Source organism: Cydia amplana, chromosome 20 (genome assembly GCF_948474715.1).
Source record: "Cydia amplana chromosome 20, ilCydAmpl1.1, whole genome shotgun sequence".
NCBI lineage: Eukaryota > Metazoa > Arthropoda > Insecta > Lepidoptera > Tortricidae > Cydia > Cydia amplana.
In genome coordinates, this window is record NC_086088.1 from 8078113 (window position 1) to 8098040 (window position 19928).

Genomic DNA, 19928 nt, shown 5'->3' on the forward strand with positions numbered 1-19928 from the left:
TGGTCAAGTGGCCAATTCACCCTACTATTGATGCTGACTGTTTACAGCATAATTATTTTCCACGTAAACGTAATAGCGCGACGGCTTAGAAGTATATAGGTATTCTACACGGAATGGTGGGAAAATACAGGGTCGACTGGAGCAAACGAGCTATGCCGTTGCCTAGCGGGATACTAAGCTAATAAAAAATATTCCACAGATCCTAAACCGCACAAATAACATCTTCGAGTTGGTGACAGTGGAGGCAGTCATCCACGAGAAGGCCACGGACAAGAGGAGTGAGATCCTGAAGCTGTCAGACGAGTCTGATGGGACCACGGAGAAGAACTTGAGGCTTAAAGGTATGACAACTTAATGTATAACTAGCGACCCGCCCCGACTTCGCACGGGTTAACAAATTATACATAAACCTTCCTCTTGAATCACTCTATCTATTAAAAAAACCGCATAAAAAACCGTTGCCTAGTTTTAAAGATCTAAGCATACATACAGACAGACAGACAGCGGGATGCGACTTTGTTTTATACTATGTAGTGATATAAGAGTATACAGGGTGCCCAGTAATTAATGGATAACCTGCTAGACCTATAAGTGCATTTTCAGGAACAGCCTAAGATACCCTGTCGGTGGTTAGAAGGTATCCATCAATTACTGGGCACCCTGGGCCCTGTAATGTAAGAGAAAGAATGAAAAATCTTTTATTAATTTACATGAATGTACTTGACGAACTCAAGAAACACTTCTACCTTCAGGTAGGTAGGTAAAAACAGAGCGCAAGCTGGAGCGCCGGAGACACCTTTCCCATCTTTCCTTTTTCCGGGGTAGCCAAGAGTTCATCTTGTGGCTAGGGTAGGTATTCGATTAGCTGAGTTTAATCCAAGAAACAATCATGCCAAGCGGCATCGTCTGAAACAAAAGTGTTGTTTTTAAACGCTTCGTCACACAGGCGCGTTAACCGGGGCAGCGCGTGAGCGGGGCGTGAGCGTTTTATATGTAAAAGCCTGCGCCTGTGTGACGAAGCCTCAACAACTACAAAAAACTATGGACACATCACCAATTTCTTATTTTTAGCCTAAGCGTAAATCCTGACAAACTCATTTCTAAAGTCACCCGCGATACTTGAAACCTATTAGCTTCAGATATGGGGCCTCAAAATCCTGTCAGCAAAAAAAATATTCCACTTTCCGATTCCCGTCAACCCATATCACTATAATTGAATTTGTCGAGATGACGCGTATAATTTCATTGATCTATTACAACTTCAGTAAATTATAGAACATTTTTATGGAATACCTATGCTTATTCGTTATTTTTAGCATTAGAAAAAGACTACGCGAAATTGACGTGACTTTTAATTGAAAAACGCTTTTTAAAAATCATAATTTAACTATTAGGTACTTATGAAAGCAAAATATGTAATTAATCGTATATGATTCATAATTGTTACATATTTGCCGTGACCCCGTGACTTATTAATATAAAAGTATTTTTCAATAAAAAGACACGTCAAGATTGTTTAACTTTTTTCTAATGAAAAAAAAATTGATGGGTATGATATTTTTAAGTCTAGAGTGTAAGGTTTGTACATTCGTATTTAAGACAAATTTTCTTTACTTACTACCTGAAAGTTTGTATTTAATATCTGTTATAATTATAAATAAATATGCCGCCTTTCTAAAACAAGAAACACAAAAGGTATATTAATTACATCCTGGCTATAAAGATCTATAGGTTATAATTGAAGGGATGTTTACAAAAACAACATAACTGACTACACTGGTTGACACCTGAAACGATTAACAATGTTCTTAAAAAAGTGTCAACCGCTCTAAGCATGTGACTGGTCGTATGCCTATTACATACCTAGTATTAACCTAATGTGTTCATTACAAAACACACAAACTAGAAAGAAATACCTTGAATACTAAAATCCCTTTCAGTCGCGTATTTCATGCATGATTCCAATGAATAATGTCACAATTACAACTTGAAGTGCACGTTTCGTATTTCACCACTTGTGGTTTCATTAAATATATAACCCACTATAAATTTTTTGCTATTTAGATTAATAACTTGCGTAAAATAACCATCACAAGTTGAAACTAACCCAAATATGTGAACTTTTGGCATTGAGAATGATAGTGACATTGACAGCGTGACGTTCGGTCGTATTGAAGTCTGAACTCCTAGTACAGAGTTAATATAAACAGTCCAAAACGCCTAAGATTTTAAACTTCCCGCTATGTTTTGAGTATGTTTGCTACTGGTGAACGTAAAATACTTCCACACAGGAGTGTTTTTCGGAAAGAGACTAAAAGTATCCCAAAGTAAAATAATGCTTGCAGGTTCGTGCGTGTAGAGGGGCCATAAAGCGTTCCTTTTTATTATAATTTAGTCTACTCAAACTGACTACCCGATTATTGCCTGTGAATGTGTGCGTAGACGTCATTGAGAATATCTCCGTCTTTCTCTAAGACGCAAGCGTGAAAGGGATAGATCTTGGTCGAACTTTACGACTTTTGACCTCTTCCTCGGTTATGGTAGCCTGGTACTTTTGGTAAACATTTGTCTTAATAAGTCACCGGTCGTAGGTTGCATATCGCTAATAGGTACGGGACAAATGACCTCTTCCTCAGTCATGGTATCCTGGTACTTTCTGATTAATGTTTGTCTCGTTATGTCGCCAGTATGTCGCCGTTATGTTGCCGTTATGTCGCCGTTATGTCGCCATTATGTCGCCGTTATGTCGCCAGTATGTCGCCGTTATGTCGCCGTTATGTCGCCATTATGTCGCCAGTATGTCGCCGTTATGTCGCCATTATGTCGCCAGTATGTCGGCGTTATGTCACCAGTATGTCGCCGTTATGTCGCCATTGTGTCGCCAGTATGTCGCCATTATGTCGCCAGTATGTCGCCGTTATGTCGCCATTATGTCGCCAATATGTCGCCAGTATGTCGCCATTATGTCGCCGTTATGTCGCCAATATGTCGCCGTTATGTCGCCAATATGTCGCCAGTATGTCGCCGTTATGTCGCCAGTGTGTCGCCAGTATGTCGCCAGTATGTCGCCAGTATGTCGCCGTTATGTCGCCAGTATGTCGCCGTTATGTCGCCAGTATGTTGCCGTTGTCGCCAGTATGTCGCCGTTATGTCGCCAGTATGTCGCCAGTATGTCGCCGTTATGTCGCCATTATGACGCCAGTATGTCGCCGTTATGTCGCCGTTATGTCGCCGTTATGTCGCCAGTATGTCGCCGTTATGTCGCCGTTATGTCGCCATTATGTCGCCATTATGTCGCCGTTATGTCGCCGTTATGTCGCCAGTATGTCGCCGTTATGTCGCCAGTATGTCGCCGTTATGTCGCCAGTATGTCGCCAGTAAAAGAGTATAAAAGGCAGCTGCGGACCGCCGGTATTCATTCATTCTTCAACCATCGGCTAGCAGTGACTCTGGTTCTCGGGCGTTTAATATTCGGTGAGCAAAGTTCCTCTACTACTGTTACTATGTTTGTTTTCGCTTGGAATTATCCTGGTGAATTTAAACGTGGAAATGGTGTCTGTGTTTGGTTTTACCCAGATTCTTTGTTACCGAGTACGGGATTTAAATATAGTGAAGTTTCCTACGCAGTGTTTTTCTAAGTGCCGCCACGTTATGCAGGGACAATATCGTTGCATAACAGGGGCTTGGAAAGCGTGTTTGTGTTTGGTTTTACGGGGACAATATCGTCGTAAAACTGAACTCAGGCTATTGCGGGGATTCTTTGCTGCTTTGTGTAGTTATAGTGAAGTTTTCTACACTGTGGTTTTCTGAGTGCCATCACGTTATGCAGGGACAATATCGTTGCATAACAGGGGCTTGGAAGGCATGTCTGTGTTTGGTTTTATGGGGACAATATCGTCATAAAACTGAACTTAGATAATGGTGTCTAAGGGAATTTCACTTCTGTGTTTAGTTAGTTGATTTTGTGAGTAGTTTGGTTCGTAAAATTGAACCTAGTTATTTTAGTGTTTTACTATGGGGTCTTTTGCTATATTTTTCAAAACCAGATCATTGTTTGGACTGACTGTTTGTCCGGCTGGACCGCTCACCCCTTGCGGTGTTAAATGTGAGCTGTCTAGGAGTATTTTTGTTCCAAGATGAGGGTTATCTTGGCACCTTCTCTTTACCAACATAGAAGATGAAAAACGTCTCCCTCCTTAGCTCTCCAATGTCCAGCTGTTAGATGAATAGTGGGGGTGTCACATGCGCACCATCCGGAGTAATCTGGGCCCATTTGAAATCTACAGTATTTGGAGGCTTCGTATATTAAATATATTTATTTATACCACTTATATACATAATAGGGACCTGTCTTACCCATGTTGCCACCCTGCCTTTGTGCAACCTGCCATGGGGGGAGACAAGACCACGAGCTGTTAGGTTGCATTCTCGGAATCGCTCGCCGAACTCTTACAGCTTCTTAGTAGGGATACACTTGCGTATATTCCAAAGTACCAGGTCGATGGTAAGTACGAACTGTGCTTTGGTTATACTAGAGTAGGGACAAGGGTAGGTTTAGGGTAAATTCACACACTAATTATTCGAAATTTAGGGTTCGTTTTAGTCTTGGTCTGTAAAACTGATGTATTTCTCTTTTTAAGGGACTTCAACTACGGTCTCGCTATACTAAAATTGTGCGTAAATAGGTATAGGGTTTCAATTGCTTAAATCTTCCAATATTTTAATTTATTTGGGGAAAATAATAAATGTATCTTATCTCTATTTTTATTTATGAAATTCTGGTTTTCTGGTGTAAAGACGAGGTACTGAGTATTACAATCATGTTTCTAAGGTATTTACAAAATAAAATCTTAAATATCAAGTTGGGATTAGGAACACAGTCTATTCGGAGATAGAAAATCGACGACTAGCTGTTTTAGGGAACCTTTGGCAGGCAAGAGTAATCCAAAGGATAATTTGAGTGAAATAATGCTCATCTTGATATTTCAGTCTCATAAATTTAGTATATAGTTTAACAAATAAACTTAGTACTTCGTTCATACTTCTAAAAAACTAGAAATACAGTTTATATTTTAGTTCTGGGGAATGGAAATGGGATTCGCATCCCTAGTTTTTGAAATAAAAAAGAATAGTAATTTTGATGACTGATGGATACTTTGACACTTCTCTTCATAGTCATCTAGGCACGCATAGGTTCCGAAGTGTTGGTCATAGCCCGTCTGGCTAAAGAGGTAGGGTAGGAGTTCCAATTGACCTTGCTGATTGGACTAGGAGCCCCCAGTCCTGCATCGAGCGTATGGGTAGCATATTTCGTATAGAAGCTGGTAGATAATAATATTAAATGCTAGGGTGTAAATGGGCTTACCCCAGGAGTGCTACTCATATGTTATCCCGGAGGCTTAATAGATTGTAGCAGGCTTCTACCAACCCCCTTTTTAAACTCATTTTATCAAACATATTTCTTTTATATTCATATTGTCATGTATGCTGCATTTACCTAAATAATATCGTTTGAAGTAAAATATAACTCCATTTACATTACACTAATAAATTCTGGTAACTTTTGGTACTATTTCTGTATTTTAATAAATTATTCTAGTAAGTTACTCGTTAGCGTCATAATAAATGTGCTTCCAATATCTTAAAATATTTATCCTAAAGTCCAGGTAATTGTAAATAAAATCAGAGTCCAAAATTTAGCTGATACTCATTAAAGAACTTAGGGTACCGCGGTTCACTTCGAGGGGTCCTAACGCTAGACTAGACGATCACGACTAAATCACATGGCCAAATTTCAGGGGTAAATCTAAAGGGGGTGTTTATATTATGGTTAGTTAAGTAAGTAAGTAAGTAGGTAGTGGGAGGTGACAAGCAGTTATGTTGTTTTTGTAAACATCCCTTCATTTAAAAGTAGGCTATGTCTATATTTGATTTCATTAACTTTATGGTAGGTATTTAATAATCATAAAATAGCAAGTGTCACAGCAGTCTATTAAAAGCATTATACCACAGAAAGCGTGTTTTCAATAGGTATCGTTAGTCTAATTATTCTGTTAGTCTTCAGGTAGAAAATTAAATGTATCAAAATATCCATCAACTACAAAATACTTAGAAGTGATTTAGAACAGTCTTCATTAACTATAATATCTGGAAATTAGGTCTGTTAAAGCCTATTTATAAATCAAAGCTTAATAATACCAATGTGAAAGCAGCCAAATTAGAAACAAAGGTAACAAAGGACATTAACAGCGCCAACAAAGCTAAATCATGAAATCACAGAGTTGAAAGACATTCAGAGATAAATAGGGATAGGGATGAGAAATAAAATGCGATTTCATATCACACTGATATTGTTCAAACATATATTATGTTTATTTTGCTGGGATATCAGTTAGCCGCGACCATGACCAATGAAACCTGTGTCGAAACGTCGGTAAATAAAGGTAATAAAATAAATTTCACGATGGACCCGTCTATAAATGTGAGTTAATATTATATTACCTATGTTCTGTTTTATTTTTAATTTTCTATTTTAGATTTTCCTGGGTGTTCTGAAAACTAGTGTCGTGTAGATCTATGACACAACTTATGTTGTTTCTTCTTTTGTATATCTCGTTTTCGTGATGTTCAAAGCCAAGTAAATATTTTTTATTTCTATTTTTACATTTACAACTCAGGGGCGGGCAAAAAATGGCTCAAACTCGGCACCAAATTCGGATTAAATTTATTACGGTTTTGATCTTGTTTTTATATCACCTAAAAGATCACTCACGCTTATTGGTGCAATTGAAAGGAAGTGAAAGTCTTGTGTAAGATGCCAGATCAAATCCATAACATATTAAAAAATAAAAAATATTTAACAATATTATTTGATTTGTTCCCAAAGTTGTCCATATCATATTGTTAACTCATAATCAGCTTCTTAAATAATGTATACGTATGTGTACAAAAACAGCTTGTTTTTAAGTCACGGGCCAAAAGCTAAGAGACTCTACCTCTGTCTGTCTTTCAACTCTGTGCACAAAACCTGCAAATTTGTAGTAATATTTCATGAGACGTGTGAGAAATGTAACAATAATCAGGATTTATTTGGGCAAAAAGTCGACGTGTAAAGTAATAGCTACACAAAAAGTTACTTATTAAAAGGGGCAGGTATTACAATTAGTAATTATAAATGTGATTTATCTTTTAGTGTTATGTATGGAGGTAGTATGTTGTTAAAAAGACTCTTAAAAGGGTGAAAAATGAGACTGCAGGCAGAAAATTATGTTGTTTTTTTATTTGACAAAACCTTTTTCTTCTACACGACAATAAGTAAAAAGGAGATCTTTAATAATATAATCATAAAAATGTGCCTATTACCGTGTGTGATGAATAAACTATTATCTATCTATCTATAATCAAATCAAATAGCAATAGTTATTTCGTTACTGTCGTGGACAGTATCCACACCACACATTACTGTTTGCGCAAATATAAAGTGCATCATCACTTCCCTTTCAAGGAAAGAAATGCAACGGTAAATAGTGTAAAGTGTGATGCCTCAAGAGTCGGACGAACCCAGTCGCCGCCGCAATAACATTTCATGTTATTTCGGGGCTATAACCGCGAAATTCGAAGTTCGCAAATTACGGACATCTTTCTCTATCACTCTAATTACGCCTTCATTGGAGTAAAAGAGAAAGATTTTGCGAATTTCGGTTTTCGCGGTAGGCCCTCAGAATGTCGTTTTATAATGAGAGCGTACCTTCGATTGTATGGGCGCGGCTTTATGGCAGCGGGTTCGCGTGACTCTTAAGGGGCCCACTGATTACCAGTCCGCCGGACGATATCGGCCTGTCAGTTAGAACAAAAAGTTGACAGTTCCGAGCAACTGACAGGCCGATACCGTCCGGCGGACTGGTAATCAGTGAGCCCCTTTAAATATATTGTAAAAACTAAAGGCTCTTAACTAACCATTGACATACTTTATAATATATCTTTGCGTAAGTTATAGGAGTTGTCGAAAAGGTAAGATTTCTAAATGCATTGGTTTTACAGGGATGCACAAGAAGAAGCGTTATGCGTATGATGGAAGACGATTGCCTGACATTATTATTTTACATCTTAAAGGTAGTTTGGAACGCGATTCCACATTGTTTTTTGATAGCTGGTAATATTGCTAATATGGCCACCATAGTCCATATAACAATATTTTCCGATTGTGTTCACTTGCAAAGATGTACACAAAGCACAAAATCAATACAGAAAAGACGCGAAAATTAAACAAATATTGCGTTTGACGTCTAAAATATTAAGCACCAATTTTTTGTAAATGGCACTTCATATTTTATTACATTACGGTCTGCCTGATCTTATGATCAGCCGCTGACATACACATGCACGAAATTCCACAATGTTAATTTATAGAGTTAACTAACAATATTTTATAAGGCATAGTCGTAAGTACTAACAAAAATGATGCCTGATGGTCCTGAAATAAATGAATTTTATTTTATTTTATTTTATTTTATTTTATTTTATTTTATTTTATTTTATTTAATTTAATTTAATTTAATTTAATTTAAATTAATTTAATTTAATTTAATTTAATTTAATTTAATTTAATTTATTTAATTTAAGTACCTAGTTACTAAAAGGCGATTTTAAACGAGATACATTTTTGACAGAAAATTAATAACTAAGATAACAGGTGTGAATCAAACAAAACAATAATTTGTAGTTACGTACTTTTATTCAACGTCATAATTTACTAAGAAAGAATTCAAGAAGTTTCACGTTTACAAGTCCACAATACTTCTTTATCTGGGGGCACGGCAGTGCCCCCGCCAAGTCGAGCAAAACATAATTCCTTTTCTTATGTCGATATAAAACACACTCGTGTAACACGAATAAACAAAGTATATACTTAATATGATTACGAATACCTACGAACTAACGTGTAAACGTGGATATACACACGTTTGGCATTGGCATGTTAATATGAGGAAATTAAATTACATACTAACATATTCCATGATATTTGCCTCGCGTAACTTTATTTGCTAAGTAATATCGTATGAAAATTCGCCTGAAGGAATTAATTATAGCCAAGGTCAGAAATGTGTATTTCATTTCATTAAATTCTGAAACTGATACCTACTTTACTATTATAGGTATAGGTATCATATTTAATTTTGAATCGGGATCATTTTTTTAACAATAATACTTCGAGGAATATAAGATTCTTAATTAAGGCTCGTTTTCAATGTATGACAATCGCAGTCGCCTAATTTAGTCGTCAACTCGTCACTACTTTTTGAGCACTAAAAAAAAATCTCTGTATGTAGGTAATTGATACATAATTACAGTTCGTAGTCTTCTTTTGGGAACAATTAGTGAAAACTAGATTTCACCAAGGCACTGCGAAAACTAGTTTGACTGAAAAGCCCCTTTCACGAAGACCTAACTGAAAACTAGTTTTAACTACTTCACTAAGTGAAAACGTGTTCTCACTGAGACGATACGAGACACTACATTTAACTAGACACATCACTGCAAAGTCTGTGCAAACTTAAAGAATTTTCCAGGTAAAAATTTTTCTAACTGAAGTATTTTACCCAGGTCAAATGATCTACATGGATAACTGGAGGATGATGATGTATCTGGGGACCCCTGTGATGCCAGACCTCTCCGCGCTGGTCTCCACGGGCCTGTACATCAACGACTTGTCCATGCATGACTTCAGCAGGTAAGATACCTACTAAATGCCTACTAAGTATGAGGCCAATTGAAACTTAGATTTCGATGTCAAAATCTTGTCTTTTACTATCACTCGCGCGACTAACTTTTAGCTTTTTAGCTCACGCCAGCCTTTAAGTAGGATTAGACCTCGGAAACGGCATCTAAAAGTGACACAACAAGAAAACGACTCACTTATATTGAATGTCTACGAAGAAATAAAAAAAATAATTACTTGACGACATTGTTCGGAAGTTGACAGTATCGTCAGCAGAAATAGTTGCTAAGCGCGCGATGTGTTCAAAATAATCTTGACGCGATTTTATTGTTAAGAGAGAGCGCGTCAAGGTAATTATGAACACCTCGCCCGCTCCGTACAATGTAGATCATGTACCTAGCTACATTAATATCAATAACCACTAAACTTTGATAATCTCTCTAAGTGCCTATGTGTATCAAAAACTTCAATTTAAATTACGAGTACCTATTAGCAACCGTGACAATGCCTAACATCATAAACTTCTATTATTTATTTTAACATTCTCTTGGTGTATTTCGCATAATTTAATAAAACGTAGAACAAACAAAAGGAAGATAAAACTTGTTTATAATAAACTATCTAGGAATAATTCTTCTAGTACCCAACTTCGATCATTCCAGACATTTTAATCTCCTGAAGCCAAAAGTTAGATATTGAGAAGTCCTCAATAAGGACTATTCATAAAGAGCTCTTAACAAAATGAGGAGCATTTTATTAATTTTGTATTAATTTTTTCGGTTTTATAAAGTTTGACATTATTTCTAGAAACTGAAGAGACCGAATTAATTCAGTGAAATATAATATTATCTTAATATCTAATCGGCTTTATTCTGTCTTCGAGTTTTATATTACTAGTATTCATTAAAAGAGTATTAAAAAGGAAAAGGAAAATAACAAACACTTTCAAGGAAAATGAGGAAATTAAGAAGAGATTTATAACGGCTTTTAACAATAAAAATAATCGGTTTAATAATGTCCGAGTAATCGATGAACATACTTAAAAAAAGATCTCGACTAATTGAGAACTTCCTCCTTTTTCTGAGGTCGATGAAATATAGAGTATTGACTCTGCAGATTAATGATTTCATATAAGGTTATACCTAACTGTGTTATCACGAAAATGCTAGTTGGGTAAGTACTTACCACTTAAAACTTTTTTAAACTTTGTAGAGACCTGATGTTAGCCGGCACTCAGCAATCCGTGGAGCTCAAACTAGCACTGGACCAGGAGCAGCAGAAGAGCAAGAAACTAGAAGAGTCCATGAGAAAACTGGACGAGGAGATGAAAAGGACTGATGAACTCTTGTACCAGATGATACCTAAGCAAGTTGCCGATCGTCTAAGGAAGGGAGAAAACCCTATTGATACATGTGAGGTAAGTTTTTATCGATGTTTTCAAGCAAATAACTGAAACAGGATGGTGAGGTGAGGAGTCTGAGGTAAAAACTGGACGAGGAGATGAAAATAACTGATGAACTCTTGTACGAGATGATACCTAAGCAAGTTGCCGATCGACTAAGGAAGGGAGATAACACTATTGATACGAGTACGTGTGAGGTGAGTTTTTATCGATGTTTTCAAGCAAATAACTGAAACGGGATGGGTGTGAGTGTGAGGTGAGTGTGAGGTAAAAACTGGACGAGGAGATGAAAATAACTGATGAACTCTTGTATGAGATGATACCTAAGCAAGTTGCCGATCGACTAAGGAAGGGAGATAACACTATTGACACGAGTACGTGGGAGGTGAGTTTTTATCGATGTTTTCAAGCAAATAACTGAAACAGGATGGGTGTGAGTGTGAGGTGAGGAGTCTGAGGTAAAAACTGGATAAGAAGATGAAACAGATGATTTTAATATTGATTTTACATCGCTCACATTGCAGCTCTCGCGTAGCTGAACAGTGAGTAGTAAATCAACAAGAAAATGAGATCATATTTCTAAAATACGAATGCCGCTCCAGAGCAGCCATCAACATTCAGCGGCTACAAATTTTCCTAACAACTTATAATTAGTCGCCCACGGCTAGAGTGGGAACTGTGTGGGTGACCATTGGCCACTAAGTACCTAAAAAGTACGGAAAAGTACGAGATCCCATTTAGGTGATATAAAAACTTTTTGAGGTTTCAACCTCAAACTGGAATATTAATGTAAAGATCCTAATTTTCTGACGAACTGTAGATATGTTTTGAACTTAATTTACTTAGTTTTTTATTTATAAGTTTTTATTTTAGGTGTTATGTATATTTAAAAAGTATTTTTGAATAATTCTTAAATCTTAAGTCGCGTGGGAACAGATAGATACCTATATCAGGTTACTAAAGCAAATTTACTTTTTAGTCATTATTTCTGAAAAGATGACCGTAAGAACGAGGTTCAGCATGATATCTATAGATAATTTACTTATCTAAGATGCTATGCTCTAACACACGTAAATAATAAGACAGGTTTATCTCATTATAATAAAGATTATTTTAATAATCCAACATTTGTATTCATAAAATAATTAGGTTAGTTTATTTCACGAAATCGCTAAGTTTGTGCCCCAAAGACAAACCTTCTGAGCACACAGCCCTCCGTGTCTAAGCGTTCCGCGATCGGCTAAACTATACGGAACCTTGCGCAAACTATACGGACCCTTAGCTTTGTTCTATCGCTTGCCTAGCGCTCTCTGTGTAAGGCCTGAGTGGACGCTCGAGTTGGGCGTGCAGCGGGGCGGGGCGTGCGGCGTGCATGTTAAACAAATGCAAGCATAATATAGGCGCGGCCTTAGTGCACGCTGCTCAAATTACTTGTGAGCCCGACGCAACGCTGCACGCCCCGCCGAACGCTACGCTTCGAGCGTCCACTCAGGCCTTACACTAAAGGGCCCACCGATTAACAGTCCGCCGGACGATATCGGCCTGTCAGTTAGAACAAAAAGTTGACAGCTCGGAACAACTGACAGGCCGATATCGTCCGGCGGACTGTTAATCGGTGGGCCCCTTAAGTCTCGCGCAGCTTATGTTTTTATTGCACCACAAAGAAAACCAAATTTAAAAACAGATTTACTGCGCTCTTATGGCTGTAAGCGATCTCTTCAAGACAACCTTAGGGTAGCAGGATATAAAGAACAGAAAAGTGTTTATAAACAGGTAGTGCACGAATTAATTAGAGGAATAGGAAAATTACACATACATTAAACAGACAGTACATACAGTACATTTAGAAATTAATCATCACTACATAGTATAAAACAAAGTCGCTTCCCGCAGTCTGTCTGTCTGTCTGTATGTAAGTATGCTTAGATATTTATTAAAACTACGCAACGGATTTTGATGCGGTTTATTTTAATAGATAGAGTGATTCAAGAGGAAGGTTTATGTATAATTTGTTAATCCGTGCGAAGCCGGGGCGGGTCGCTAGTACATAATAAAAGTCAGCTTCATGCATAGCCTCCAGTCTTTAGCCGACCATATTAATACCTGCAGTTAAACGGTGGACGTATAAAAAGGTTTTCCTTTGAGATCAACCCCGTGGATAACCCTCAATTAGGTGGTGTGGGATAAATTGGTCCCCTGGAGCTAACTGTGCTTAGAGAGGGTTCTATCTAAACCGCTTTGAAAATTACTTGTTTGAACTGGTAACCTGTAATAATTAATACGAGTAGACTGAAATGGGCCATGGAAAGGTTGAGTTTCGAGGTAAGGCAGAGCAATTTGTGAAATGAGACAAGTTTGTTACCCAAAAATAAATTACTAATAGGTACTCACTCATAACAGTCATAACTAATAAGTAGCTACAATTCATAAAGAAAAGTAAATGCAAACCTAAATGCACTGGCTAACTCCAACAAAGTCATACTTAGATGGGTACCAGGGCACTCCGACATTAACGGAAACGAAGAAGCGGATGAACTTGCTAGGAAGGGCGCAGACAGACCCCTGGTCGGCCCAGAACCGTTTTGTGGAATCACAAAACGGGACGCATATTCTCTGCTCAACAACATGGAAAAAGCGAGAGCAATCGATTGGTGGAAGTTCGTCAGAGGACAAGAACACTCGAAAGCTCTAATCAAAGGGTTCAACAGCAAAACTGCTAAGGAGCTTCTAGGGCTCAAAAGACACAAAACTTGCGCGGTGACTAGAATTTTGACTGGACACTGCAAGTTGAACAAACACATGTTCCGAATAGGGAAAAAACAAGATGCGACATGCAGGTTCTGTCAGGAGTCAGAGGAGACTGCTATGCACATTCTCTGTTCCTGCGGACCACTAATGTCCAAAAGAAGTACCTACCTAGGGCGACACATACTGGAACCCTATGAGGTACAGAGCATTACGGCCCAAAGAATCTGGAGCTTCCTGGATTCAACGGGCATCAGTAGTGAACTTTAAAGGGCTGTCACAATAGATCATAGCTTGGTCGAAGCGACAGAGGCCCACAAAACCCCAATAATAATAATAAAGAAAAGTAAATTAAGGGTAAACTACCTACCCAATGAGTGGCACTACGTTTGTAAAAGTGCGAGTCGGACTCGCGCACGAAGGGTACCGTACCATTACGCAAAAAACGGCAAAAAAAACTACATTTGTTGTATGCGAGCCCCACTTAAATATATATTTTTATTTTGTGTTTAGTATGTTGTTACAGCAGATCCAGATATACATCATCTGTTAAAAATTTCAACTGTCTAGCTATCACGGTTCTTGAGTTACAGCCTGGTGACAGACAGACGGACGGACAGACAGCGGAAGTCTTAGTAATAGGGTCACGTTTTTACCCTTTGCTTTGGGTACGGAACCCTAATATACCACTGTTCCCTTCTAATAAGGTAAAATATGCTTTCCATTGGTGCCGACGACAGGGTAGGTCTGATAAAATAATGATAGATAATAATCGTGTCTATTTACGCGAGAAGGATTGGACAAAAAGATATCTACTTTACGGAATTAAAATGTTACATAATGGCTAAATGTTTAAAATGTGCTAAATGAGTCTTTTGACTCTTGAACTTCTTGTAATCCAATTAATATCCTTATGAATTATGTGCCTAGGTTTTTACACATACATAATAGGCACTAATTAGAGCAGTGGGGGCAAACTTTTTTTATGGGGGACCTGAAAGTTTAAGAGATTTCAGAGGAGGGCCAGAATTGCAGCTAAAATGCATTTTCATTATTTCTCAGGCCATATGCTAACGGCCTTATTTATAAACGTCTGCTAAGTTAATCAGCTACCGAAGGATAGGGACAAACAACGATCATCAACTGATTAAGTTAGCAGCCGTTTATGAATAACGCCATAAGTGTATGGCCTAAGTGGACGCTCGAGTTGGGCGTGCAACAGGGCGGGGCGTGCGGCGTGCATGTTAAACAAATGCAAGCGTATAGGAGCGGCCTTAGTGCACGCTGCTCAAATTACTTGTGAGCCCGACGCCACGCTGCACGCCCCGCCGAACGCTCCGCTCCGAGCGTCCACTCAGGCCTTACACTAATTCTTTCGAAGGACCGGCGGAGGCCAGATAAAGTCCTTTGGCGGGCCTTAACTGGCCTGCGGGGCGTATTTAGGTAGGTAGGTACTTTGCCCACCACAGAATTAAAGTGTGTTTTGTTTTTCAGATGTTCCACAGCGTGTCCATCCTCTTCTCCGACGTGGTCACGTTTACGGAGATCTGCTCACGCATCACCCCCATGGAAGTGGTCTCCATGCTCAACGCCATGTACTCCATCTTCGACACACTCACGGAACGGAACCGGGTCTATAAGGTATGTGCACAAACTACTAAGAAGATACTGGGTATGTGTATCGTGTATCCTTCAGTCCGAAGCTGCTAGGAGACCAGTATAACTGTAAGTATAAGGCCTGAGTGGACGCTCGAGTTGGGCCTGCAGCGGGGCGGGGCGTGCGGCGTGCATGTTAAACAAATGCAAACGTATAGTAGCGGCCTTAGTGCACGCGGGCGTTCGGCGGGGCGTGCAGCGTGGCGTCGAGCTCCCAAGTGATTTGAGCAGCGTGCACTAAGGCCGCTCCTATGCGTTTGCATTTGTTTATTATGCACGCCGCACGCTCCGCCCCGCTGCACGCCCAACTCGAACGTCCACTCAGGCCTTACACCTCTCCATGTTCAACGTGCTGTATTACATATTCGACACTGACAGAAAGAAATAAGGTCTATAATACTATGGTTCCATTAGTTTCCTAATGTGTTCATAGAGGAAGGTACTAGTAGAAGACACGTACTGTAGGTATACATATTCTACTTGTTGATGGAAAGGATTGTTTTTTTATTTTGTATATCGTTTCTTAGACTTAGACCTTATTAGTCTATGAAAACTGGTACAAAGGTACTGCAGCGAAAGGATCTTCCAAAAACCAACCGTAACTTACATTAGGCAGTTGCGTAGTGTAATAATTTGGTCTAGTCGTCTAGATAGATTGGTTCAAGCGGTTAAAAATAATCAAAAGTCTAACTTGTCGTTCTAATTGATCCCTAATTTAATACAGGGTAAGACCTGTGATATACAGTGTATAGGCACAAAAACTGTTAGATAGATTATAGGGGACGAAACAACAATGTTTATCTAACCCCTTTTGATAATAAACCTGGGCAAATGTTCGCCAGGCCACAAGTTCGGTCACGGTTAATTAAAACTTTCAAGTTTACTTTAATAGGTCCATCCCTCTCGATTTTCATCGAGATTAGACTTAATTTAGAACAATATAACTTTTATATTCCGTCTCCCTTCGCCTTTGGCCGTATTTTAGCGCAATCGGCTCAATCCATTACCGATTTTCCGATTAGATGTCACTTATGCTTGTGATGCGGGGCGGTGGTGACTTTTTAATTCAAACTCACTGTGATATGTTATTTACCTCAGAAGATTACTGCCAATCGAAATTAAATTAAAAATAGTTTTGACAGTAAAGTACATTCAGCCCGCACGTTTAATACTATACTACCGATGGTTACGTATCTATCGTTTTGCTGTGTGCCCGCTGGCAGTTAACAATTGGTAGAATAGTATTAAAAGTGCGAGCGAAAATATCAAATATCTCGACGGGGTCTCTATTGTTTCCCAAATAGTTTTAAGCCATAATGTATTGTTTGCCCGAATTTTCGTTAGTCATAATTCATTTGGTTCAGAAACGCGTCACTTTTCAGGATTGCCATAAAACAAACCTAACCTAACCTAACCTATCTATAGGATAACCAAACGAAAATCCTGAAATGTTAACGGTTTCAGTTTTATGACTAATGATAATATGACAAACAATACATTATGACTTAAAACTTTATGGGAAACAACGGGACCCCATCTCGACGCCATTAGTTATCCTACTATTACGCAAGTTCCGCATATCAAAGATTGTTGATAAAATAACAGCCATTGGAAAAACAGAAAAGAAAAGGCCGCTTTATTTTATCTGTGGTTGGGAAAGTCATTCAATTGTTTTCCGAATTATCACGCGACGAATTCCAAATTCTAGTCGGTTTTCAATTTTCTTGTGTACGTCTAAGCAGGTCAATCTGTCGAATATCAAAAGAATAAAGAAGATAAAGAGAAGATCCGTAAAGAATCTATAATTGCAGGTGGAAACCATAGGAGATGCTTATATGGTGGTATCCGGGGCTCCTGAAAAAGAAGACAACCACGCCGAGAAAGTCTGCGATATGGCACTTGACATGGTTGACGCCATCACCGACCTTAAGGATCCTAGCACAGGTACGAAGCAACACAATTATGGAGACTGCCAAATAGTGGTCCTGAGTGCTTCTGAGAAAGTTTGAGATTTGAGCTTGAAATGTTGGATGCTATTACCGACCTAAAGGGGCCTATTGATTACCAGCCCTAGTAGCACGGTCGCATTTTTATCGTTTATCACCATGCCTGTCACGTTCTAACAAGTATGTAAGTGCGAAAGTGACGAGCGATAAAAATGGAACCGTGCTGAGCCCGCAGTTCGCCGGACGATATCAGCCTGTCGTCAGTTGTTCGGAACTGTCACCTTCGAACAGTCGGCGAACTGGTAATCTGTGGCTTTACGGATCCGAGCACAGTTACAATGAGTTCAGAGAACAGAAATGGGAAAAAAAATCGGATATTTTTTTTACTTCAGTTCAACTCGCAAGCATGCGCTGATAAAGTTTTCCGCGTAATTAATGTCAAAATGTCCACCAGCTGTGGTTGTTCGATTTGACTTCATGACGTTGGATGTGAAAGGCCTATGTTCTCCGGTGTCCACTTTTAACTGATAGATGTATGTCTGCCAACTTTTTCCACCGTTACTGTTCCAGGCTCTCACCTCTCTATAAGAGTGGGCGTCCACTCAGGTGCAGTCGTAGCCGGCATTGTTGGCCTCAAAATGCCTCGCTACTGCCTTTTCGGGGATTCCGTCAACACCGCCTCACGAATGGAATCCACGTCGGAAGCCATGAGGATCCATATATCGCAGACGACGCAGGAGCTACTCTCACCCTCTTATATGGTGCAGGAGAGGGGTGAAATACAGGTTAAAGGAAAAGGTTAGCGTCTAGCGGAAGTCTACATTGAAATAATTTGGCAACAGCTCCATAAACGTCCCATTTTCGCAGAACTTTAACGTTGTGTCAATGTAAAATTAATGCAGACTTAAGATGAATGGGTTCTAGTATCTCCAAAGCGAAAAAAAAACCCTACAAATCTTACCTCACTCCATAGAGTGGAACAGACAGACATTTTGTAACTTCTACTAAAGTTCTGTCTTAGATATTTCCTTTCATACATTTTAGTCATAAGGCCTTCTGAATTTACCTTCTAAACCCCAAACTAGTAATTTTAGCTCTAGAAGTTTTATAACTGTAACTATTTTCAATTTCCAGGCTCAATGAAGACCTACTGGCTCGAAGGTAGAGAGTCCAGACCTTCCCTAACCAAGGTGATATCGCCCCAGCTCCAACCAGGCACGGAGCCAGAATGGGAGCGAGCGGCTGATGTCAGAGAATCCATCGCTGAGTATTCTGCGCAGCAATTCTTGAATAAGGAGAGCAACTGTTTGCAGGCGGCGAATGCCGTGCAGAACTCTGGACCGAGCTCGTTGGTCAGTCTATCAGGTAAAGATTCATGTCATTTAGTCACATTATGGTTGATGCGACCCTGGTATTGTATTCTTCTCTCTCTCTCTCTCTCTCTCTCTCCTTTGTTTAGATTTCACGAATAAAGTGATTCGCGTGTCCCTTAAAGTCTGACGCTAGTCGGATGTCCATGGACTTTGAAAGAGTAACAAAGTCCGGCCTTGAACATAGTCATCCTTGGACATACTGCCGTATTCGAACTTCAAGATATTCACAAGAGACGACACGTACTAGATCCATTCTAGATACGTTATAGTTTAGATTTCAACTAGTTCTCTTTTGCAGCGCAATTCGGGCAACCAATGTCACTTTTACGATAGATCGTGTTAGATATCTATTAGATGTGAATTAGATCTCTAAGTAATATCTTGTGGAAATCGTTCAAAAGTATCTCCAGAATCGCGGAAATGTCAAATTTGACAGGTTAGATCTTAAACATATCGTTATCGTATCTTGGCGATGCCTAATACATATCTATTACAAAATCCGAATCGGGCCCATAGTCAGCCCATCACTACCTTCTTCCAACTCAAATAGCACTAGACCGTCGACATCTGGCATGAAATATTTTGCACATTTTGTCATCATCGAATATTCTTTAAATGATTTCAGGGAATACTCTAGCTCAGCCTTCAACCCCAACAGTCCGGAGCCAAGGGCACGCGACGCCAACTGTGACGTCACCTGTCGAAGAACGACGGACGATGTACTCGCCTGTCACGTTCCAAGATGTCGCGCGACGGAGCTTAGCTAACTCGCCGAATAGGACTGAGAAGCCCAGGGGTAGGTCTCCCTCACGCATACCGCCAATGACCAATCCACTTCAATGTAGCATGGAAATAAATGGCTATATTATTTATATGGAACTTATTTCAGTTTCTAACACCATCTTTGCAGATTCAAGGTCAAATTCGGCGAGCCTGGGCGGCAACTGGGCTGATGCAGAGTCACTCGCCACAGACCCTGCGAGGAACATCGACAGCCTCAATTCTATTTGGTAAATTGATGCTAAGTTTACCTTAGCTAACTTATCAGATTTCCTTATATGAGTTGGGATAACCGAACGGTGCCAAAC

At 39.2% G+C, this 19928-nt stretch overlaps 1 protein-coding gene across 1 annotated transcript in view; it reads left to right on the plus strand.

Annotated features, from left to right (window-relative positions):
* LOC134657380 (soluble guanylate cyclase 88E-like) overlaps positions 1–19928 on the plus strand; it is a 41432-nt gene that overhangs the window by 17740 nt on the left and 3764 nt on the right. The window contains exons 5-13 of the mRNA XM_063512921.1: positions 200–341; positions 9604–9730; positions 10931–11135; positions 15360–15506; positions 17333–17465; positions 18038–18265; positions 18602–18832; positions 19466–19636; positions 19751–19850. Coding sequence (XP_063368991.1) covers positions 200–341; positions 9604–9730; positions 10931–11135; positions 15360–15506; positions 17333–17465; positions 18038–18265; positions 18602–18832; positions 19466–19636; positions 19751–19850 — 1484 coding nt within the window. The remainder of the gene's footprint in view (positions 1–199; positions 342–9603; positions 9731–10930; positions 11136–15359; positions 15507–17332; positions 17466–18037; positions 18266–18601; positions 18833–19465; positions 19637–19750; positions 19851–19928) is intronic.